At 38.2% G+C, this 25,097-nt stretch overlaps 2 protein-coding genes and 1 long non-coding RNA gene across 4 annotated transcripts in view; 2 read left to right on the top strand and 1 right to left on the bottom strand.

The window, feature by feature from the left end:
• PNPT1 (polyribonucleotide nucleotidyltransferase 1) overlaps positions 1-910 on the top strand; it is a 38,887-nt gene extending 37,977 nt beyond the window's left edge. Inside the window, exon 28 of the mRNA XM_060118014.1 lies at positions 628-910. Within this exon, the coding sequence (XP_059973997.1) occupies positions 628-786 (159 nt within the window). The 3' untranslated portion in view covers positions 787-910. The remainder of the gene's footprint in view (positions 1-627) is intronic.
• LOC132502180 (uncharacterized) overlaps positions 1-12,672 on the bottom strand; it is a 211,579-nt gene extending 198,907 nt beyond the window's left edge. The window contains exon 1 of the long non-coding RNA XR_009534405.1: positions 12,568-12,672. This is a non-coding gene — a long non-coding RNA (uncharacterized LOC132502180). The remainder of the gene's footprint in view (positions 1-12,567) is intronic.
• Positions 12,673-12,861: 189 nt separating this feature from the next.
• The window catches only part of PPP4R3B (protein phosphatase 4 regulatory subunit 3B), a 67,979-nt gene continuing 55,743 nt past the window's right edge, over positions 12,862-25,097 (top strand). Inside the window, exons 1-3 of one of the 2 annotated variants that reach the window (XM_060116701.1) lie at positions 12,862-13,420; positions 14,752-14,807; positions 24,867-24,965. In XM_060116701.1, the coding sequence (XP_059972684.1) occupies positions 13,279-13,420; positions 14,752-14,807; positions 24,867-24,965 (297 nt within the window). In that variant the 5' untranslated portion in view covers positions 12,862-13,278. The remainder of the gene's footprint in view (positions 13,421-14,751; positions 14,808-24,866; positions 24,966-25,097) is intronic. The other variant, XM_060116700.1, reaches the window with a different exon arrangement.

The following is a 25,097-nucleotide window of genomic DNA, read 5'->3' as shown; positions in this document are numbered from 1 at the left end:
AGTAACTAAGACTGGTTTATTCCCAATCTGTAGTCCCATTGTTCAAGTAGCCTCTAGAGAAAGATAAGAACTAAAACATAATCTCTCTGTATAAGATAGTTTTTAAGTCCCTTCTGATGTAAAAAGACAACCACATTTCCCCCTGACTTTCAATGTCTGTGTTCAAGCCAAATAATCTCCAGTGTGATAGATGGTCCTTTGAGTGTTACAGTGAGTGACCTAAGCATAATCTTATATAGTTTGTAGCATACTTAGGCTCAGGAAGCCCTTATCTAGGTTCACAGACCATGGCTTTCACTGTTCTTCCAGTATAGGCACCTGGTCCGGAGAGAATAAGGCACAGATAAGTCTAACAGAAGATTATAATTGGGCAACTAAATCCCCCATCTCTTCTTTTTTAATAATCACTACTTAACCAAATTATATTTATTAGCATATACCTCCAGTTAGCACTGAGCCATGATTTCAGTGAACAAGTGAAAACATTAATCATTGCTTTATTTGGACCCTGTAAGTTTTAATTAACATTTCAGGGAAACCCCCGAACGAACTTCTTAGCCAGCCCAATAATTTGGGCATCAGTCAATGTGCTGTAACTTTTAAAGTATATTTGTTTCTTTAACACAGGTGAAATACTTTGGACGTGACCCAGCTGATGGAAGAATGAGGCTTTCTCGTAAAGTGCTCCAGTCTCCAGCTACAACTGTTGTCAAAACTTTAAATGACAGAAGCAGTATTGTAATGGGAGAATCTGTTTCACAGTCATCATTTAATTCTTCCCGGTGACTTTTTTTTTTAAGAATTCTAGAGTGATATTCTGTATAGCAAAATTTCAGTAGTATCTTCTAATGTGTAGATTTATATATAATATAAATGTATTCTAATGATTTATATTAAAATGCTCACTTTACGTGTTCCATTTTTTAATTCCGAATTACCTATATTACTCTTACTTACATTATAAATCAATACATATATATTATTAAAAGTAAGTCATTTATACGTCTTAGAAAAGACTACCGTTTAAATCTTGTACTTTTGAAATATCTGAAAAATTTAGAAATAATAGGTCACATTTGCTGCTATGATGGATTTCTTCCTACATATTTTTCTTCTTCCTATACAGTAGTGACAGTTTACTCTTAGCCATCTTATGGCTTACCTCTGCAGAATAGCTTTACTTACCCACAACTGTTTCACAAACTGAAACTTACCATATTCAAAACCAGTGCCTATTTCTTTAGTGCAGTTACCAGATATAGTAAGGAGCTGAGGGAGCTAATCTGATCTGCTTTTAATGATATACCACCTTTCAAATTGGTCACAAAAGCATAAACATAGTAGAGTAAATATTATAAATGGGATCCTGTTGAGAATAAGGTAACACATTTTTCAAATTTAGAAAATACAGAAAAATAATTTACTCATCATATAGAACTAGGTCATTTTGTGTGTATGTTGCTAATGTATGGATGTTCTTGGTGGAAGGGATGGAGGAATCATGATTTTCAGTTAATAAGTAAATGTTTGAAGCAGCCATGTTTAGAGGCTATTGATATAATTATTAGTAATAGCTGTAAGATGATGTTCATTCCCATTTTTTAATATATCACATTATAATTCCACAAAAAAAGTAAATGGTTCATGGAAGTCATAATTTAGAATCCTCCTCCTTTTATAAATCTGATAAAATATTTGTAAATTCTTGACTCAGGGCTAACTAGTTCAGAAAATACTAAATATGTAGCTGACCAAAGATTTTTAAAATGTGGGTATTTAAGTCAGTAAACATTGATTTTGTATACGTATAGTATGTAAAATAGCATGACAGGCAATGTTGATATACTTTCTGAACTACTGAAGATCAACTGAAAATGAAAAATTAAATTTAAATTATATGCTTTGTATATTTCATTGTTCTATTTTATAATAGTGACACAAAAAATTTTATCCTCACTTTGTCTTCTGTTTAAGACATAACCCTTACTGGTAGAATTTCAAAATTGTAATTTATGTTTTTCTTGAGTTTTAGATTTATTTTTCAAAAAGACTCCCAGCTGCTAATAATATGGAAAAATAAAGCTAGTTCTTAAACTCTAGAGACCAGTAGTGCCACAAAGTGAAAATACAGGTCACTAACTACAAACCACGAAAAGGGTCTCATTTCCACTTAAACCAAGAGCATACACTTTATGTCTGGACTTATTTTTCACATTCACATCTTGGTAGTTTTCCCTGCTTTCCAAAAAAGGTTTTCTATGAGGGCTATCATAAGATCTCAAATCAAATTGAGCTCCCATTTTGGTAGTTGTTAGTGCAATATAGGTACTTAAAGACTTTTTCCTTTATAACTTTTGTTATTGATGTCTCCCTGCCCATAAATTACAGTTTTTTAATACATTTTTCTTCTCTTATAGAATATCTTGAATTTCTAGATCTAACATCAGTATCTTTCTCACTTCAGTTCAGCCAAGCATGGCATTCATTTATTCAACACTTACTATGTGCCAGGTACTATAATGTGTACAGCAGATGCATCAGTAAACAAAACAGATAAAGTTCCAATGCTCACATTCTAGTGGATGGAAACAAGTATACAACATCTTAGATAGTGGTAGGTTCTTTAAAGAAAAACAAATGGGTAAGGGGATAGAGTGATTTAAAAAAAAAAAAAGGTACTATATTAGATAAAATCCAGAATAGCATCTCTGAGTAGGTGACATTTGAGCAGAGACCTGAATGAAGTGGAAGAAGATGTGCAGCTATTTGGGAAAGAAAATTCCAGATAAAGGGACTAACAACTTTATTGGTATTGTATGTCTAGAATATACAGCAGCCTTTCCCTTCTATAAACCAATTTCAGTCTTTTACTCCTTAATCTTGTGCCTGTTCTTCACCAGAATTAGAAAGCAAATTTTTATTAAAGAATATAAAACAAGAGACAGCCAGTGCAAGGTGATATTTTTAAAGCATTTAATCTGGCAAGAATATGCCTGGTTACTTGTAAGAAGACAGAAGATACCGAAGTCTTATAAAAGTTTAAAAAGCTTTTACAAAATTCCAGGCTCATCAGAGACTAGGGTGGGTAGGCAGCATAAATGGAAAAGAGAATGAATGTGTCTTGGTATCAAGGGACAGAAACCAATCTAAGTTAAGCTAAAGCAAAGGGGGAATTTTATCACAGGGCCATGAATTTATTTCACAGAAGGCAAGTCACACTCCCTATGGTGGACTTGAACCAGGACTGTCAAGTTATCAGGAACTAAGACAGTTCTCCCTACCTATGGAGTCTCATAGCCTCTCATTTGTGCTGCTTTCCATATAACAGCTTTTTTCTTCTATGCAAACGTATTTTCATATCATGGGACAAAAGATGGCTATCCCACAGGAAGTTACTTGTCTCTGAGTTCAACTTCTGGAGGAGAAAACGATAGGTTCAGCTTGAGAAAGGTGTCAAACCTGATTAGGATTGCCAGATAAAACAACAGAATGCTAAGTGAAACTGGAATTTCAGGTAAACATGTTCAGTGTACTATGGCCCATGCAATATTTGGGATATACTTATATTTAAAAAAAAATTCCTTGTTTGTTTGAAATTCAAATTTAACTGGGTATCCTGTATTTTTGTTTGCTAAATCTGATAACCCTAAACTTGGTGCAAGCAACTAGTCAGAGAATTCTCAAGGGCTCACTCCTTGGGAAGGGAGAATGTTCAGAAAAAATGGACTGAGCCAATACCAAGATACTGCAAAACAAATGTAAAAAGAAAATGGATAGACTTAGATTAACTCACAAGGGGATGTAGTTGGAAGAAAAAGAAGCAGTTAGGACTGAGGATTTCAGCCTGAGCATTGTGAAGACAGTAGGATCTGTGACATGAATAGTAAACCTGAAGGGGCAAAATAGTTTTGAAGAGAAAGATTTCTGACTTGTTAAATATGAGTATGAAGTCACCAACCAACATATTGGTTGGATATTCACTTTAATATCCTAGAAAGCAGTTGGGGCATAAGTGACTTTTGCAGAGATAATTAAAACAACTCCAGGACTTCCATGGTGGCGCAGTGGTTGAGAGTCCGCCTGCCGATGCAGGGGACACGGGCTCATGCCCCGGTCCGGGAAGATCCCACATGCCACGGAGCGGCTAGGCCCGTGAGCCATGGCCGCTGAGCCTGCGCCTCCGGAGCCTGGGAGAGGCCACACAGTGAGAGGCCCGTGTACCGCAAAAAAAAAAAAAAAAAAAAAAAAAAACCTCCAGTTTTACCATCTCAATCATATCTCAAATCACTGCAACAAGTTTCAAAATAAGTCTGAAATTTACAAAATTAATTTAAAGGTAATTAAAACTACCTACTATGAGCACAGTACTAAATGATGGAATAGTTTGTTTCCTTCTGAGACTTATATATACTCTAATATAGAGTCAATAATTTATGAAAGGCAGACGGATGAGCAGTCTAGTAAAGGTTTTAAAAAAGTCATAAAAAGGAAAAGAATAGGTTAATTCTAACTGGAAGAAAAATTGAAAGTTTCTAAGAAGTGGAATTTGAATAGGACTTCATTATGGAGAGGTGATTTTTGAGCTGGGCTTTAAAGGATGATTATAAAAGGAAAGGCTGCCTGTGGAGTGGAACAGTTTTATCACTGGATAAAGAAGACAGTAAATAGAGGTCAGATTGTAGAGGGGTTTCGAATATTAGACTTAGGACTCTACACTTTATCCTGCATGTGTTGGGAAACACTGAAGAATACCCAATGTCTCATGAAAACCAAAACTGCATAGTTGGTTACAATTTTGATATTGACCCTAAAATTTAATGCAATTGCCAAGGACTCATAAATTAGAAGAGATGATATTTTTTTAAAGTATAAAAATATGTAGGCCATTATCATTTATGAAAACAGATATATTATCTTAATAAAATATTGGCAATAGCTATTAGGACCAAGTAGTTCTATAGGAATGCAAGAATGGGTAAGCATATAATCTCTATAATGAATTATAGAGAAATCCATATAATAACCAGATGTGAAAGAGTCAATTTATATAATTCGACGTACACTTCCTAGAGAATTTAGAATATTAGGAAACGTCCTTAACTTGGCAAGTGGTATCTATCAGAAATTAAGAACATGTATACAACACTGCTGATGTTGCCATTAAAGTCAGGAACAAAACAAGAATCACCACTATTACTCTCATCAGTGTTCTAAGGTCCTAATCAATGTGATGAGATTAAACAGAGGTGGAGAAGAACAGAAACATTTGCAGATGATCATCTAAAAAACACTTTAAATTGTTATAAAACAATTCGTTAGAACTAATAAGCGAGCAGTGGCCACATATGTTTGCCAAAATAAATAGCGGTCAAACGTTGCCGTGGTATGAGCTCATTTCCACTTCTCTCACTTTTTCCAGGCTTCACGGAGCTACACCAGCAGTGAGTTTGCCCCATCCCCTGTGGTCCTTACCAGGGTTAAATCTTCAGTCCCAAAGTCAGTGAAGTCTTGATTATTCAGTCTTAACCTCCAGCCCCCTTGATCAAGCACCCTAAAAATCCAGTCCCAAGCGTACTCCTCCAGCTCCTGCTAGTACATGCTAGCATATTATTTCAGTCCCTTCGGTGTGTAATCTCCTTCCTTATCAGGCAAAGCAGTCCCCAGTCACTACCTGTGAAATCAGCAGTCAAATGCAGTTAAATACTGCAACCAGATTTAACCCTAGTTACCATAGCTTCTCAGCTAGGAGAAGAAATGGGAGCAACTATGGAGGAGGTCTTTCTGCAAGGGGTAAGCGTTATCTCTTACTAGGAGTTATAAGCCACTTCTGCAGTCCCTGAGGATCCAGGGATATCTACAGAACCAAAATACGGGCACCCATCCCATGTTTCAAAGCTTCAGGCTTTCCCAGCCAGGGCCCTAGCTGCATAGCAAACCTCCCTAGGCTGAGCATTCAAATATCTTTAGAGCTCTGTAACTGTCAAGTCCCATATCTGTTTTTCACTGCAGGGAATAAGGGCCACTTTATGAAGACCAAAGAGCCCCCCTGGCTCCCAAATGTACTTTTTAACTGCATTAAGTGCCCTCAATTCATTAGCCCTCTGCAAGGGAGTAGTACAACTTAATTGGCCGCCTCTGCTCTCCTCATAAGCATTGTTTCTCCCATATCTTTCAAATCCTGAACTGTTGAATAGGCAACAGCATTCACCCCTTCTAGGATGTTTTCCTAGGTCACTACGTGTGAAATCAGCAGTCAAATGGCCACCTTGTGCCAGGGACTGAGCAAACCATTCCCCAAACCCCATCTTACTGTCTGATTTCTGACATCACTCCCTGTATCACCTATGTCAGTTCTGGTCCTCAGAGAAGCAGATGCCAAGAAGGGATCAGACATGCAAGATATGAATTGGGGGAAATGTCTGTGACGGATAAAATAGGTGGGCTCAGGAATTGACAGGAAGAGCCTGCAGACCATAGTGCAAGTCTGACCTCTGTAAAAGGAGGAAGGGAAGGAAATACTGGGTGGAGCTTCAGACTAGTATATTTCCAAGAAAGTCTCATCCTGGCTGTTAAATTCCCCAAGCCAAAGTTGCCATTAGAGGAGTTCTGCTTTGGACAAGAAAGGACAAGTTTTATATCCCTGCTGTGCTGAGTCACTGGCTGGGAGCAGCTGGAGATATTTGTGGCACAAACATAATGGTGGAGCCCAAAAGGCAGCTTGCTGTCAGATAACTATGTTCCCCAGAGTAGGTTCTCTTTAAGGAGATCACAGTGGTGCACTTTAAGGCCACCACACCAACCAAAAATCAAACTATAAAACTATAGCAGGGCTTCCCTGGTGGCGCAGTGGTTGAGAGTCCGCCTGCCGATGCAGGGGACGTGGGTTCGTGACCCGGTCCGGGAAGATCCCACATGCCGCGGAGTGGCTAGGCCCGTGAGCCATGGCTGCTGAGCCTGCGCGTCCGGAGCCTGTGCTCCGCAGCGGGAGAGGCCACAACAGTGAGAGGCCCGCGTACCGCAAAAAAAAAAAAAAAAAAAAAAAAACTATAGCAATTAACTGTCATACTAGAGTTGGCCAAATAAAACAATGGAAAAAGAATAGTGAATTCAGACTCAAATCTAGATATATGTGTGTATATGTGTGTGTGTCTGTGAATTTAATAAAGAATATGATTTAAATAGCATTTCAAATTATTTCATCTATAAATGATGTTAACAGTTGGCTCTCCAGTGGGAGGAAAAATTTTAAATTGACATCCTACTTCTTATATACAAAAAATTTCAAGTGGATTAGAGAACTAAACATTAAAAAGCCATAAAAACATGACAGAATACCTTGGTTAAACATGGAAAGTTAACAACACAGTTAAATAATTTTTTTAAAAAGTAGAGTCCAAAGGGCAAACAAAAGAGACAATAGCAGACAAGAGATTTTAATAAATGTTGGTTGCATAACAAGCAAATAGAAGAGCAGTGGTAAATTTAGCAGAACAGAGGAAGTCACAATCTGTATGACCCCAGAGGTGATCAGATAAGAAAAGAGAACAAATTATCTCCACACAAAAAAAAAAAAAAAAAAAAATCAAAGGATCAGGGGTGAGAATTTGAGGGCAAGGTAAAAGTCTATACAGAGAGGGGCTATATGCCTGACTCCACTTCCCAAACCCACATAACCAAAGGACTACCATCCCTACACACACACATACACACCCACACACACTCATACCCATACACGCCCTTGTAACACTGCCACCTACCACCTCAGAAGAATGAGATGCTAGGTACCAGAGATGCAATGGTGAGAAAAACATACTCCCTGGACTCATGAAAATTTTTCATCTACATGTGGAGACAGTTATTAATAAAAACTCATACAAATAAATATAAAGCTACAAGTATGACAGATGCTACAATGGAGGGGTGCATGGTGCTATAAGTGTGTAATAGGAAGATAAAATGAATACTCTGGTTGTCTTCCTAGCATCTACTTTACCCATATCACATAGTGTAACATACATGGGATTTGGGTCAGACTAACCCCACCCGCAACTACAAGCATGGGCCCTGATTTGCCTCAGCCAGTCCAGTACATGACATTCCCTAGACCACAAAACTCTAGGTTCAGGAGTGGGCATGTGACCTAAGTTAGTATAATCACAATGCAACTGGGGATATGGGAAGAAACTCTTTTGATGTGGATGAAGAACTATGAAGCCTTGGGAGCTCTTGGCTACCATCTTAAGATACAAAAGGAATCAGCCTTAGGATGGATTTGGCAGAGCAGAAAGTAGAATTGAGAGGCAGAAGAAAATCAAGTTCTCACTGATACTCTTGAGTCATTCAATTAAATCAACCCTGAGGTTCATCTTATCTTCAGACTTTCTATTCACATGAGCCAATAAATTGTCTTATCATTTAAATCGATGTGAATTGGGTTTTTTGGTTCCATGGGGATTTGACCTAGTCAAGGAAGTCAAGGAAGGCTCTTCTACGTAAGTGATAATTGTGGTGACATCTGAAGGATAAAGCAGGAGTCATCATGAGATGACTGGAAAGAAGGAAGTTCAGACAAATAAGTGTCAGGTTTAACTTAGATCAAGTAAAATGGGTTGAAAAATGTCCATTGGCATTATCAACAAAGATGTCTTTAGTGAGTTTATCAAGAGCTTTTTGGTGAGGGCTGGGTGATGGAAACCACAATAGATAGGTTCAATTAAGGAGTGAGTGGTGAGGTGAGGAAATGTAGGGAGTATAAACAACTTTAACCCTTGAACAGTCTGGCTGAAAAGGGGAAGAGAAATAGGAATGTAGCTGAAGAGGATGTAGGTTATCAGTTTTGATGACTTATTTAAATGGAGAAGGCCTTAACGATTAAGCACCTCGGGCTTCCCTGGCGGTGCAGTAGTTAAGAATCCGCCTGCCAATGCAGGGGATATGGGTTCGAGCCCTGGTCTGGGAAGATCCCACATGTCACGGAGCAACTAAGTCCGTGCACCACAACTACTGAGCCTGCACTCTAGAGCCCGTGAGCTACAACTACTGAGCCCACGTGCCACAACTACTGGGCCCACGTGCCACAACTACTGAGCCCATGTGCCACAACTACTGAAGCCCACGTGCCTAGAGCCCTTGCTCCGCAACAAGGGAAGCTGCCACGATGGGAAGCCCACGCACTGCAATGAAGAGTAGCCCCTGCTCGCCACAACTAGAGAAAGCCTGCGCACAGCAACAAAGACCCAACGCAGCCAAAAATAAATAAATAAAATAAATAAATTTATTAAAAAAAGATTAATCACCTCAAGGAAAAAAATGAATGAATATAGCAAAACAACTTTCATAAAACTTTTTCACAAAAACATAGAACAGAATTAGGAAGGGTAAAAACAGAAAGCCTCACATTTCAAGGACACGAGTCAATAAGACTGAGAACCCAGTTTACTCTGTAGAGATTACTATATTTTTTAATCCTCAAGAATTAAAAAGTGTAATGTGCCCTCAAGCGACATTTGGCAATGATGGGAGATAATTTTGATTATCACAACAGGAGTATGGGGTGCAATACTACTGGCGTCTGGTGGCTAGAAGCCAGGAATGCTGCTAATCATCCTGTAATGCACAGGACAGCCTCTCACAACAAAGAATTATCCAGCCCAAAATGTCAGTGGTGCCAAAACTGTAAAACCCTACTCCAGGAATTTAACCTACGCATATATTGGCACACATAAAACAACTTCTGTACAATCATTTATTGTTTGAAATTACGCACTATTGGAAATGACATATATATAGAGAGAAAAAATGGTTTAAATAAACTAGGGTACATTAGTACAACAGTATGTACGGTATTCCATTATTTGTGTTTTAAAAAAAAGATGGTAGGTATAAATGTTACATATACAGATATAGAAATCTATCTCAACCCTTGGAGTGGAACTTGCCTGAAGGAAACCTTTGCTGGGGAATACACATTGTTGCAGTGCATTACTGCCTTCAGTGTGTCTTGGAGAATCCTGCTCTGGCCCTCTGTCTATGTTTCTCTCCATGGGATGAGAAGTCCATGAAACCAAGGGATGTGTCCACTTGGAACCCACTCTTCCCTTTCTAGACCATGCTCTGGGCACCCTGGAATTCCCTGCCCCAAAGGCTAAGCCTGCTCCCAGGGTCTGCACAGTCCTCTTCCCAAATTCTGTCCTCCTGAGGAGTGGCCAAAGGGTGACTACATTCAGGGAGAGTAGACATAGACAGAGCTTGGACAAAAGGCTGGGGTACCCTCTGTGTGCACATGAGGGCTGTCTAAGTGCAGGCAGAGCTGAGGTGTGAGAAGAGAAGGCAGGCTAAGGACTTCAGGAGCCAAAGGGAGACTCTGGAACTCTGAGTTCAAGAATTCTAGATTTGAATCTGGAATCTGGTTTCCAGGCCATATGAAAATATATTTCTCAGGGTATACCAAAGGTAGGAAAAGAAAGTATATTTTGTTTAATAGCTTGATTTAAAATTTTTACATCTTTAGACATATGGTATATGGTCTTCCTTTTGTGTGCTTGTCCTGGACCTTACAAATGTTAGAGGTCGGCCTGTTGCAGAAGAAACAGAGAATCCCTGTGACCTAGGGCAAGAAAAAAACAAGAACCTGTGCCTGAGGATCCAGCAAGGGGCAGAGATGAGCGCTGAGGGTTTAACTCTGTTCCCTTATTTCAGATATTGGGGAGTATAGCAAAAGGGATACTAAGAGTAAGGTGGAAGGGATGCTTTGAAACACTGTTCAGATCATTCCACTCCTTAGTTCAAAACTCTCCAATGGATTTGCAACTCATTCAAAGCAAAACCCAAGGCCCTTCAAGACAGCCTCTCCCCCACTCTCAACCTTATTTCCCACCATTTCCCCCCTTTCTCACTCCACTCCAATCATACTGGTTTCCTTGCTATCCCTCTCACTCACTCAGCATGCTACAGCCTCAAGGCCTTTGTACTTGTAGTTACTGCTTTCTGGCTCTCCCTTCCCCTAGGGAAATGCATGGCAGACTGCCTCCCCTCAATAGACACCATTACCCTTCCCATACTCACTCTCTAAGCTTCTGCTACTCTTTTTTTTTTTTTTTTTTTTTTTTTTGGTCACAACATTTATCAGTACCTGGCATAGACTTGTTTACTGTCTTCCTGCACTAGAATGTAAGCTCCATGAAAGAGGGACTTTTTCTATTTATTCACTGTATAGAACAATGTCTAGCACATAGTATATGCTCAACAAATATCTGCTGAATGATTGAATAAATACAGGAAATGACTCCTGTTATTTCAATTTTTTCCAGAGTTAGATCTTATTTGTAGAACAGTAAACTTTTAACATGTATGGTGTCAAAGTGACTTCTGTAGAGTTCTCATTCCTTTAACTTAATACATAACTTATTTATACTTTTTTTTAGGCCAGTAACACATTATGACTTTGTTCACCTGGTCCCCACAGCCTTGAACACCTTTCAAGCCAAACTCCCACTCAGGGATCCTCTATCATCAGGCCCAAAAGTTATCTGAGTGTGCCTCAAAAGTTATCTGTGTGAAGCCTTCTCTGACCCGAGACAGAAATGTTATTTTCTCTGGGCTCAAAATGCATTTCGTCCATATCAATCACAGCAATTAACGGGATCTATTGCCACGTATATTATAACTATTTAATCCAAGTATACTTAGACTTTAAAAAATCCTATGTATCCAGATGTTGAAACGAGAATTTAATTTTTATCAGGCGCCTGCTCTGTGTAAGACGTCTCACGTTTTAGTGTACCGCGGAAGGGTGTACCCACAAGATCTGGTCAAAACATAAGCACGTTCTGAAAACACCATTGATAAGGAATGACTACAACTCCCAAGATGCGCTGCAGGGTAAAACGTGTGCATCTCGCCTGACTTACGCCTTTCAGACTAATGGGTTGTAAAAAGCTGGCGGCACAACAAGCTGAAACTGTCTTTAAAAACGAACAAAAGGATTCTACCCAAAACGAACAGGGGCCCAGTGCATGGTTTGTATCCACCGCGCAATGTTTGACATTTAATGTGACGTCTGACAACGTGAACGCCAAGAGAATTCCTCCCTCGCTTATTCAGTGCATAAGACCTCCCGAGAGAGAACGCGAGAAATGTCAGCAAGAGAAACTCAAAAATATCGAAACAGTGCTCTTCGATGTGTTGGGAAAGTAGTTCACTGCCCCTCCCCTAAACTTATCTGAAGACTTATTTTCCGACGTTACAAACACGGGAAGGGCACTGTATTTTCATGAAGCGGAAAGTATGCTTTTCAATGGCCAGCCACCAAATGCCTAACGATACACTTGTGTACAATGTTACAATCTCCTGGAGAGGCACAGGACACTTCCTGAGGAGATGCTTAACTGTAACAGACTCCATAGCGAGTTTCAGGGGGTTTCGGGTCGCATTAAAGGGCTAACCTCTTCACAGAAAGAGGTTTAAACTGTTTTTCTCTCACAGGCTGAGAGGGTGAGCTTCCATTAAGGAGTGCGAGAACATTTCCTTCCCTTTTGCTCAGGGTGAGTCCCGTCCAAGGATGCGTACCTCCCAGGCTTGCTTTGTGTTTTCCACAGAGCTGGATCCCACGGCTCGTCACACGCCGGGTGAAGCCAGCAATCCGCACGAAACCGAATCCATGACTCCGCGCCCGCCGCCTGCCCAGAGAGGACTCTCGCGACACCTGCGGAGACAAGGAGCTCGCAAGGACCGCCCACCCAACCGAGATCTCATGGCAGTAGGCGGGGCCGAGATAGGAGGAAATCGCACTTAGACCCACCCTCCTCAGTCCAGTACCACGCCTCGCGAGAACACCGTGCGTGCAGAAACGGAGGCGCCTCATGTTGGACTCGTCGGCCGCCGTAGCCCCTGCTAGGACAGCCCGTGCGAGCTTGCTGGAGGAGGAAGAGAAAGGCAGAGAGAATCGGGTTACAAGATGGCGGATCTGTAGTAGTTACCGCGGCGGCGGCGGCGAGAGAGCGAGCGAGCTCTGGGGGGCAAAGGGTGGGGAGGGTGGGTGTGTGCGGGGGTGAAGTGAGAGGTAACCGGGACTCCGGGCGGAAAGGTCTCAGTGGTTCTTGTTGCCCCTTCCCGCGGCTGAACCTTGGGAGCCATGGTGAACTCGGGCCTCTCCGGAGCCGCCGCCGCCGCTGCCGCCACCGCCGCTGCCGCCACCGCCGCTACCGTCTCTCTAGAGTGAGGGGCGCGGACGAGGTGAGCAAGGAGGCGGCGGCTGGAGCTGTGGGGACAGCAGCCACCATGTCGGATACGCGGCGGCGAGTGAAGGTTTATACCCTGAACGAAGACCGGCAATGGGACGACCGAGGCACCGGGCACGTCTCCTCCACCTATGTGGAGGAGCTCAAGGGAATGTCGCTGCTGGTTCGGGCAGAGTCCGACGGTAAGGTTATTGGAACCGTAGGATAGGGGACCATGCCTCCGGTTTGGGCACAGCCTTGGGGTTTAGGCCCTGGGCCGAGTACTGTACTGCCACCGCTTGGGACAGCGCATTGGCTTTCTGTCTGCACTTCAGTACGGTGAAGACAAACTACTTTGTCGGGATTTATCCTCAGTCGGACACCGATTCTCTGTTCCCCCGCCTCCTCTCCTTGTTAAACCTTTGACCCCTTCCTCTCCAGTCTCGCCTCTTAAAGAGGTGGGGGAAAGAGTGTGAGAGAGAAGAGAGAAAGTCATGAGAAACAAGGTAGTGATCTTGTTCTAGGGAACTAACCCTTCCCGTCCCCCTTTATTTTCTTATCCCATTATACGCCTGGTACAAAAGGTTTAGTGAAGCTTAACTTTCTTTTTTTTTTTTTTAACTGATTTTGCTAACTAGCCCCATTTGCCACAGTCGACAGGTGCTGGGGAAAACCAAAATGCACCTATTTCCTGGGGTTATTGCAGACTGTTGCCACGATACACGCACGCACAAGCACATACACCTTCAGTCTGGGATCCCTCCAGGCTATCTTTGTAGAAGGTGCTGTGAACTAGTGGATACTTTACAACCAAAACAAGTTAGGACACTAGAGCAGACTGTAAACTTGTATTCGTTGATTTATTGTACGAGTCTTACGTGAAATATTTTAAAATTATAAAATGTACAGCCTTAAGTAAAACACCTTCCTCACTGTATCTGATCGCTGGATTTGAGCAACTGATATGTGCAGATTAAAGAAAAATAGCAGTCTTCGGTTTATTTTTGACATATCTTTTACTCTTGCACTTTTTTTTTTAAGTAGTCACGGACATTTATTTTTACATGAGGTGTCCTGCTTTTTGTTCTTAAGGAGAAAAGGATAACTGCAATATTGTATTTGTGTACTAAGTACTTAAATCCCTGTTGTCGTCCTTTGTAATTTGTTTTATTTGTTAAACTGGAAATGCAATAAAATAACCTTGTTAAAAAAATTTGGCTTCAGGTGGTCATTTAGACCTTAAATTTTTCATTTCAATAAAACTATAATAAGTCATCTAGTCTCCGCATATTCTTGGTCTGAATGTTGTTCTTAGATGAATTTTTTCCTTTAAGGGTATATGGGGATAGGATGATATGTTCTACATTAAATATGAAGCCCGGATCTTGAGAGAAGAATGTAAATTGAGATACATTTGATTACTTCAGATGTCCTGCTGGGGGAAGAAAAAAGTTGTTTTTTTAATGTGTATTCTGATGTTTTATTCAGTGTTTTTTAAATTGAAACTTATAAATATTATTTTTTTAACTTGCAGGATCACTACTCTTGGAATCAAAGATAAATCCAAACACTGCATATCAGAAACAACAGGCAAGTAGTTGTTTATCTTTAATTTGAAAGACTTCATCTGTGATCAAGGAAGTATTAATCTGACAAAGATGGGAAAGCTTTTCTGACCAAAAAAAAAACCAAACATGGATGGTAAACAGAATTACAGGCTATATGTATTTCCCTTGCAGGTTAAAAGTTGCAAACTGAAAAGTGAAAGCTTTTGTTCTGGAAGTAATTTATTATCTTTGAATTGAGCCACTGTTAGTTTATATTGGAATACGAAGTATTCATTAGTCTTATTTAACTGCAGTTAGCCAGGTATCTTCTATACCCTGTACACTAAGCCTTTTATTCTCAGTCACATTTAAAGGAAATGGCATAAAAGAAAATTCAAAGGGGTACTCTTTAAAGCAAGGAAAGCCTGTTTGCGGCCTGAAAGTGGATCCTTTGACTCATGCAAAGATAAAGCTTTTGAAGTAGAAGCACTTAATCCTGTTCTTCAATTGTATATTTTTAATATAATAACCAATGGATAGTTCATGAAAGTGTACACTGACTATTATGCAACGTTTTCTTTTGATACTTATTGTCTTATTTGGGAAAAGAAAACCTGTGTTGTGTTTTAGTGTGCTAATTGTCTAGTCTGGAAATGGCTGCAGTGATTCAACTTTTCCTTTATCCTGTGAATGTTTTCATTTTTATTATGAAAGATTCCAAAATTCAGAAGTACAGCGAATAATATAATGAGTGTCTGTGTAAAACCACCAAATTTAACAATGTTAACATTATACCATATTTCTTTCAAATCTTTTTGTAGTGTTGAACATTGTGGATAGAATTAAAACTCCCTTTGTACCCATCTCATTCTATCCATTCTCCACCCTCCCTATAGGTAACCACTATTCTGAAGTTAATGTGTATTATTTCTGTACATGCCTTTATACCTTTTCTGCATATGTATGTATCCATAAATAATATGTAGTCTTTTGTGTGTTTTTAAACTTAACACAATTGATCTCCTATTCTTACATGTACTCTGCAACTTTCATTTTTCACTCAAAGTTACTTTGAAGATTTGTTCATGTTAATGTAGATTTAGTTGGACATTCTTTAAAACACTGTATAATATATGATATACACCTATTGTTAGACATTTGGATTATTTCTAGGGTCTTTTTGTGTGTGTTCTGTGTGTAAAGTGAACATGGCAGAGATTTTTGGAGAAAAAGATAAATTATTTTCCAGCTTTTTTTTGTGTGGAGTGTGTAAAGTGAATATGGCAGAAGTTTTTGAAGGAAAAGATAAATAATTTGAAGGAAAAGATAAATTAATTATACTTGCATCATCAGTGCCTACTTTCTTCAAGGTCAATGAAAATTTAGATGCTCAGAAACAAATACTTCACACTTGAAGGAATGAAATTACATCTATTGCACAGTGCATTATTAGTAAAAGTCTTACTTTTAAAACAGTTGTTTTGTGTATACAGTGCATTCTTAGTACTTTGAAATATTTTTAAAATTTTCCATATTCAGTTAATGGTTTTTTCCTTTGCTAAGAAAATATGTCTTTTTTGATGGAGAATCAAACATTTGTTCTGTATTAAACACCTGAAGTTGTTTCCTATACCTTAGATGTTTTAAGGTAAATTTAAGTAAATTTAATTTCTAAGTCAGCCAGGCAGATGGTTACTCTCTGTCTTTGTACTGACTTTTACCAGTTAGCCACTTTTGGTTTGTTTTTTTGTTTGCTTGCTTTGGGGGGAAAGGAATACCAATATTTGTAACCATTTTTTTCTACCTGCATGAATATAATTCTCAGGAACTGTCTTCTTAAGTGTGACTCCCTAAAAATTAGTTATGTTATGGAATCTTCTCAAATTGTATACAAGATCCTTTAGTTGTTGTTTTAACTAGAAAGATCACATTATAGCGGAGGTTTGTGTATAAAATAATCCACCATCGTTAGTCCAGAATTACACAGTGGTTCTGTGAATAATTTTAGGAACTTTGGGACATAACTTTGTGTGTCATGTTACTCTGCTAGAAAATTTAAGTATTGCAGGAGAAAAATATTTAAAAAAATTTTATGCCATTGGGGAAATGTTTTTTTGTAATTAATTACTTTTAAATAATATACTATTAGGGCTTTTTAAAAATATCTTTTTCCTTAATTGAGGTACTTTTACTAAATAACATTAAAGCTTAAGAGAACTCTTTGGCAATGAGAATACTCTGGAAAAGCTTTGTGTATAAGAATGAAAAACCTGTGTAAATGGAGTCAGTTGTTTTATTTTCTTTATTGTTTAAATAGACTGCACTTTTCTAATAGAAATCAAAGAGCTATGTAGGAGTTATGTTAGACTTATTTTCTTTGTAATAGATGTGTTTGTTTCACCAAAATCTTTTTCAGTTTGCCTTTTTACCAGGTTACACAAACTGGGATTTCCAAACACGCTGATATTTTTCTATGTTCATTAGAATTACCTTTTTTTAAATGTCATCATTTAAGTATTCAATAAATTAGTCTAGAAAATTACTTATTTCTAAAATTTATATGAAATATATTGATCATTAGTGGGTTTTTAATTTTTAAAAAAAGCCTTGAGTGAGTTAATGAGACATTCATAGTTTATAGGAAATTTTGCTACATTAAAATACATTGAGTATAATGAGAACCTACTCTATAGCACAGGGAACTCTACTCGGTCCTCTGTGGCGACCTAAATGGGAAGGAAATCCAAAAAAGAGGAGATGTATGTATACGTATAGCTGATTCACTTTGCTGTGCAGTAGAAACTAACACAACATTGTAAAGCAACTATGCCAATAAAAATTAATTTTAAAAAATTCATTGAATAAATACAGAGAGGAATATTTAACATTCTTCTTTTAACATTACAGTTCTAAAATGAGCTAAGTACTGAATTGTGGGTTCAAAATAAGTTAGAATGAGTTGAGTTTAATGTCAAGTGACTCAATATCAATAAGAAATCATTGATTCACATCACTTTCTTTGCTTACTGTGGGCAATATCGGAGTATTGATAGTTAATGGGAAGAAGATATACTTAACCTAAAGGAGCCAATAAACTTATGAAGTATTTAAATAAACACTGTTAGAAAGAAAAGAAAATGATTGTACAGTGTAACATAGAATAAAGTGCCTGATACATGTGTCAAAATTCTAAGTTATTTATCAATAGACTCAATCCCACTTGACTAAATCAAAAGCAGACTCATAGGGTGTATACCTTTTATATTAAGCACAATTTTGTGTTAATTGGGTTTGGGAGAGATGTATAAGGAAGTCCTCATCCTGGGTTTTATTGGGAGATAATACATAACAAGTGAAACAGTTACAGAATAGTAATAAGATAGCTGATAAAGTGCTTTAACCCAGTCCTCATCAAGAGTCCATGAAAGCATTTCACAGATAAGGCAACTTAAGGAATAGAAAGGTTAAGTTTCTTAATTGAGATTATATAGCAGGTATGCACCAACACAAAATACTATGAAAAGTAACTTTATTCCACAGACTTGGGCAGTAGAAAATTAGAGAAAGGAGAGAGTGATTTGAGCCAGTCATTGAGAAAAACTTCATTCTCCTTGGTGGTGTCTGCTGAAGGAACTGTGATAGGGAAAGAAATAGTACACCTGACACAAAAGGCATTATTAAGCCTATTTGGTTTCTATTATTAAGCCTAAGAGGTTTCTTATTTGAGAGCTTGGTTTGCTAAACAAAAGGGAGCCATTATAGGTTCTTGAGTAGGAGCCTAACATGAAAGTGATACTGTGTTTAGGAAGCCGGTGTGGCAATGTCATGAATAATGAATTGGAGGTAGGGAGCGAAACAGAAGAACTTTAGGTAGCAAGACCTTTGCAATAATTCAGATCAAGAAAATGAAAGTCTGTTCCAGTGTAGAAAATGGAATTGGAAAGAAGGAAAAGAACTCCAGTACATTTTCAAGAAAGTGCTGGAAGATTTGGTGAATGATTAAATATGAAAAACAAGGAATCAAAGGTCACTAGTAGTGTTTTTGAGCCTTGAGGCCACAAAAATGGTGGTTCTCTCCAGAAACTGGGAAGTTGAGGAGAAAGCAGGGTTACATTTATCGTTGGGTTGGAGACTTGTTTATTTAAAAAACAAAAGGTTATTTATTTTGAATAGGTAATACATTCACATTGTTAAAAATCAGAAGGTGTTTATGAAGTCTCTCGCACCCTGGACTCTGTCCATACAGTTTCTCTTGCTAGAGGCCACCAGTGTTACCAGTTTCTTGTATATCTTGCCAGAGGTTTTATGCATATGTAAACAAATACGCATGCAATTATATATATATATATAATTCTCCCTTTTATTGGCATAAGTGGTAGCAAACAATATATTGTTTTGTGCCTTTTTTTCATTTAGGTTTTGGAGTAAAATAAATAGGTCTTAAAATTGAACACCTGGGACTAGAGATAGAGTGAGAGTGTGATGCAGGAGATTCTGATTTGAGAATCATTAAACACTATTTTTAGCTGCAAACGAGGATCTCCTTTGAGAGAGTAGATACAAATTGAGAAAAGAACAGAGCTTAAGACTGAGTCTTGTGAATTGTCCACATTTATTCATTCATCGAATAATACTTGGTTGAGTTCTGCTTATGGTTTGGTCACTAACGGTAGTTTGGTTTTTTAAAGTGCAGTTGAAAGCTTTTGAAGAGTTTTCAGCAAAGAAGTGACAAGATCCAAAATAGTAATGTCAGTCTGTAGAGTTGAAGAGAGGCAATAACTAGGAGACTGGTTGAGAGAGTGTAGCACAGTCCAAGCTAGGGATAATGTTGAATCAAGTTAGGGTGATGGCAGTAGATACAAATAGGGAAGGTGGATAGATTTGAGATATATATGGAAGATAGAATTGACAGGGCATGCTGCAGGATTAGGTGTTTGGTAATCAGGAAGAAGGAAGACCCAGTAAAGAAGAAGAAAGAATAAGCAGTTGGAAAGAATAGAGCGTCTGGAAAATGTGTCGTCTTCAAACCAAGGGAGAATATAATTGTGGTAAGGAAAGAAGGGCCAATCAGGCAGCATGGTGTTTCATATCCTGCCAAGAGAAAGACTGAGAATATTCTAGGTTTTGGTTAGAAGAATGTCCACTGAGATGAAGGTGGAAATGCAAATGATCTTATCTCATTGTACCTCTTAATTGGCAAAATAATCCGATAAAATTGAGGATGTTGGGGTTTAGCCTGAGAGCCACTGTGAGGAATGGACTGATGAGTATGTGAGAGGGAAAGAGGTTTATACAATTGTGAGTGCTGCATTCAAATGACAGCATGAATTTGTAATGAGTAGAGTCCACTCTGACCTTGAACTATAGATCAGGTGCACAAGTAGAGGACGTGAATGATTAGGTTGGAAAGATGGAGCAGAGTATTGGTAGAGATGTGTTCTGGGTGGGGATTTGGAATGGAGGAATCTTTGGGAATCAGATGGAGAGGGAGCTTTCTTCGTTAGGATCCTTTTTGTTTCTTACAGTGCCACAGGGGAGACGCTTGGGAAGCAAGTTGTTAAGACCTTTGCCATCTTTTAGAATTTGTTCACATTTCTTACGGGGCATAGTAACAGGAACATGGGTTTAGAATTGGATGGATACTCTTAAGTTTTCTAATTCTGTTATTTCTAGCTATATGATTTTGAGCAAATTTTCTCTGAACCTCATTTTTTAAATGGAGATGCTACCTAACTCACATAATAGTTGTGAATTAATGTATGAAAAGGGCTTTAGCATAGTACCTGACACGTAAGTGCAATAAGATGACTGTATTCATAGTAATCTTACAATAATCCTTTTGTAGACAGCATTTTCCTCTTTTCCAATAAGGAAAGAAAATCAAAGAAGTTAAATACTTTGCTGAAAGTCACCAAAACAGTGGACAGTGAAACTGTGGGTGGTGCTTCCAGGTCTTCATTATAGTTCAGGGTTATGCCCATTGTACCCAAATATATCACAGATTTTGAGAAGATAAGATACTACCACTGTTTGTAAGTAGTGTCAACATGTCTGTCTTGGATTATATGTTATACCACACTATTATTTAAAAATCTATCTCAGAAGGAGTTTAAGTCAGCTACTATTAGGAACTACTAGAGAATTACATGCTGTGTTGTCTGGTTAATCTCACTCATTTTCAGACTTTAAATTGATTTTGAACTTGTAAATTGAATCTAATATTTCCATCTTACTTTTTTTTAAAAAAAGTATTATTCCTTTGAAAAACTTGAGCTCTTTATTAATTTTGTCAAAGTCATTGGGGGCAAAGATAGGGTTAGTCTGGCAAGCAGTAGGATCTCAGATATTTCATGACTAGATATTATTCATGTTAATGAAGTAGATCAGTATCAAGGAGGAAAACTGAAACAGATAATCCATTGGTTTGTTAGGCCCTTTAAAAATGAGTCACAGATTCCTTTGTGAATATACAAAAACTGGAGACCCTTTCGCCAAAATAGATATTATACAGCAGGTTTTAGATAAAATTTTAAGGTATCTGTAGACTCTGGATTAAGAACTTCTGATTTAAACAGTAATTGGCTCAAGAGTATGTTTTTAATATATAAGATTGAAAATAATCATTTTGCATAATAAAACTACACTGTGAAAACCTGATACAGTAAAGGCTAAATTGTCAAGCTTCTCTAGCTCATGTCTTACTCCCATCCTGGACTTGGACATAATCACCTTTTTGTTTTTGTTTTTGTTTTTGTTTTGTGGTACATGGGCCTCTTACTGTTGTGGCCTCTCCCATTGCGGAGCACAGGCTCCGGATGTGCAGCCTTAGCGGCCATGGCTCACGGGCCCAGCCGCCCCGCGGCATGTGGGATCTCCCCGGACCGGGGCTCGAACCCTTGTCCCCTGCATCTGCAGGCGGACTCTCAACCACTGCGCCACCAGGGAAGCCCGCTTGTTTTTGTTTTTTTTAAGGACCAGACCAAATATAATTCTCTCTGCAAGCTCATTTTAAATCTGACTTTCATAGGGACATAGTGGTGATTAAGTGTTTTAGTTAGTAGAAGAAAACTCTAAGCTTTCCTTGGTTTAAACAGAGGCATTAATAATGTCCCAAAGATATGTATGCCACGCATATGGGTACTTTTTTCTGAGACAGTAAGATATGGAGGAGGAGGAAAAGGAAAGATGAATTTTGTCACCCATTTGGATAGGGACATAGAGATGGAAGGTGCCTACTCTTGATGGCACTTCCCTATCCTCTGTTAACCAACTAGAGGTACACTTCGGTCATCTTCTCAATTTTGACTTACCCAGAGAATTACCCGAGACCCTTGTTAAAATTGGGCTTTACTCCAGACCTGTACCCAGGGGAGAAGCATGGGAATCTATGTTTTTTAACCATCTCCCAAGGTCAGTCCTCTTTGCATTGAAAAAGGATTCTGAATATAAATACTGTTTAGTTTCTGGGATTTTGACTGGCTTATGGGTAAGAGTTTACTGTTAAGAATGGGAAGGAAAGAACAAAAGAAAATGATAGGAAGAAGGGGACTCAGTTATCTTAATTCAGACTTTGTTGCTTACCTCGACTTTTCTCTCAGAAGGTAGATCGGAACCAAAATGCAAAGGGCCTTGGATGCCTGGATAAATGGTTTCGAATTTCATTCATTCTGTTGTAATAGTGATCTCCAAAATAGAATGCACAGTATGAATCATTGGAGAAGAAACCTGTTTTATTGTATGAAAAGGAGAAGTTGAATTTTGCGAATATTTAATAAATTCACGTGATCAAGGGTCAAAAATAAGAATAGTATTCTGAGAGAAGAGTAACATTTCCATGAAAAGTGTTCCTAGCCTATTGTGAGTTATAGCCTGTATGTGCAGTTAACTGTTTACAGATATTTTCCAATTTAAACTAACCTGTAACCCTAACAAAAGGAGCATGTGCCTTAAAATGGGTTGAAAACAGTACTGTAAGTGCAAGTGAACAAGATAATGGTCAAACTGACATTTACACTCCTAGTGTAATCTGTCGGGCAAGTGACAAAGCCGAAATAATGATAAAATAGATATTACAAAAAGTTGCCCCTCCCCCAAAATTCAGAATTATTAAAAGGATGTCACTAAATACGGATTTGTATCTCCTATCGTTTATGGGTATACTGTGCCCTAACTATATTGGGTCTTAAAATTCTAAATAATAATGATATGGAGCCATTGCAGTTTAAACATTTTAAAATATTGCTTATTTAATCTTTATATAAGCCTTTTAATTTCTATTTTACTGTATGTTTTATAAAATATGGCTATAGTAATATTATACTTCTGTATATAATATGTAAGTAACTTGAGGCACACGGTTTTTAAAAGTTTGGAGAGCACTGCTCATGTAGCTGTTTTGAGGAGGGCTCTAAAAAAACAACTGAGGAACTGAGGAAAGAACATGGAGCTTGTGTGGGTGCCCTAGTGCTTTAACTAGAATAGCCTTGTTTTTATCTCTCTTTTTTTTAATGGAGATTCTTACTAAAATTTTGTTTATAAAAAGAGTTCTGGTTTTTTAAAAAGATTTCACAACCCCTTCTCTACATGGTGGAAGCCACTAAAGGTTTTTAAACAACCTGATAAAATTTTAGAATAGCTGATGGCAAATATCCCTTCCAAGAAGCATGGCCAGCCAGAAGCTAGAACGTAGATTTTCAGTGTTCTTCTTACCTGATCACATAGCAGATAAGTATTAATCTGAGGCCTAGATTAATTAAGGGATGAGCTACCAAAGTATTGAAATGTTTTCATTTTTAAAACTTTGTCTTTATTAATTTGGGGCTAACTTTTTTTTTTTTTGGCTGCGTTGGGTCTTCATTGCTGCATGCAGGCTTTCTCTAGTTGCGGCGAGCGGGGGCTACTCTTCATTGCAGTGCGAGGACTTCTCATTGCGGTGGCTTCTCTTGTTTCAGTATGGGCTCTAGGCACTCGGGCTTCAGTAGTTGTGGCACATGGGCTCAGTAGTTGTGGCACACGGGCTTAGTTGCTCCGCGGCATGTGGGATCTTCCCGGACCAGGGATTGAACCCTTGTCCCCTACATTGGCAGGTGGATTCTTAACCACTGTGCCACCAGGGAAGTCCCTGGGGCTAACTTTTAATTTTATATATTTTTTAATATCAGGCCATAATATTTGTAAGTACTGGTCAGCTGAACAATTAATAAATATAAGGTGCTTTCATAGATTATATTTTTGATAATTAGGGAATAAACTTAAATGTGCATTTTTTTAAAAATCAAAGTTTTGGCTATATTAAACTTTCATTATTATGTATCCTTTAAAAGTCCATTTCATTTAGGTGTTGCATAGTGATTTTCGTGTTTAAACTTGCGTGTTTTAATTTAAAACCAAACCTTAGTTTTTAATAAGGGGGTTGACAACTTTTCCCTAAAGGCATAACCTTTTGGGAGGGATATAATTAAGGACATCCAGAAAAGCACTTATCTGAAACTGAGGTTCTTAATTTTTTACTATCGAAGCTGCTAAACTAGGTGCTATTGGTAATACAGGTAGAGCAAGTATTTTCTGTCACCTTTGTTTCACATTCCTTAATATCCTGAAGGCTTTTCCAGATTTAAAAAAGGCAAAAATAGAAAGGGTCAAACCTTAGGATAATTTTCAGCCATTAGTTAGCCTACTGGTAACCAGCTTGAAGGGAAAAATAAATGGATAGGTGGTTAGTGAGTGGAACAGCTGACTTTCTGGAAACAATAGGAAGTAGATGATTAGAATGTCTACATGACATTTTGGCCAAGAATGCTGGACTTTCCATTAAACATTATCTTGGTAACATGAGCTAGAGCCTGCTAACATGTTTTAATATTTTTTGTTTCAGAAAATTGCTCACTGTCATTTTCAGTACCAAAGCTATGATTTCATTGCCAGATATTACTAAAATTTCAAAGGATAACAAAATACAGTTATATGATGTCATTTGAGTGTACATTAATTGCACTTACCTGGGGGCATTGCTGCGCTGTTTCCTGTCCTCTTGGTTTTTATTTATACTTTGTAGTTGTTTCTTTTCTGGTGTGATGATACAGAAATCTTTATTTTTAAACAGGATACATTAATTGTTTGGTCAGAAGCTGAAAACTATGATCTGGCACTAAGTTTTCAGGAAAAAGCTGGCTGTGATGAGATCTGGGAAAAAATTTGTCAGGTAAGGTTATTTTAGTAATTTTTAACTTAAGTTTGCATGCATTCATGATTTATTTTTTCATTATATCTAAAAGATGTGTATTAGAATGTGGAGAGATAGTATCTTCATGTGAGAATTTGATAACCTAACCTA

Source organism: Mesoplodon densirostris, chromosome 14, assembly GCF_025265405.1.
Source record: "Mesoplodon densirostris isolate mMesDen1 chromosome 14, mMesDen1 primary haplotype, whole genome shotgun sequence".
NCBI lineage: Eukaryota > Metazoa > Chordata > Mammalia > Artiodactyla > Ziphiidae > Mesoplodon > Mesoplodon densirostris.
This window is presented reverse-complemented; position numbering and strand designations above follow the sequence as displayed.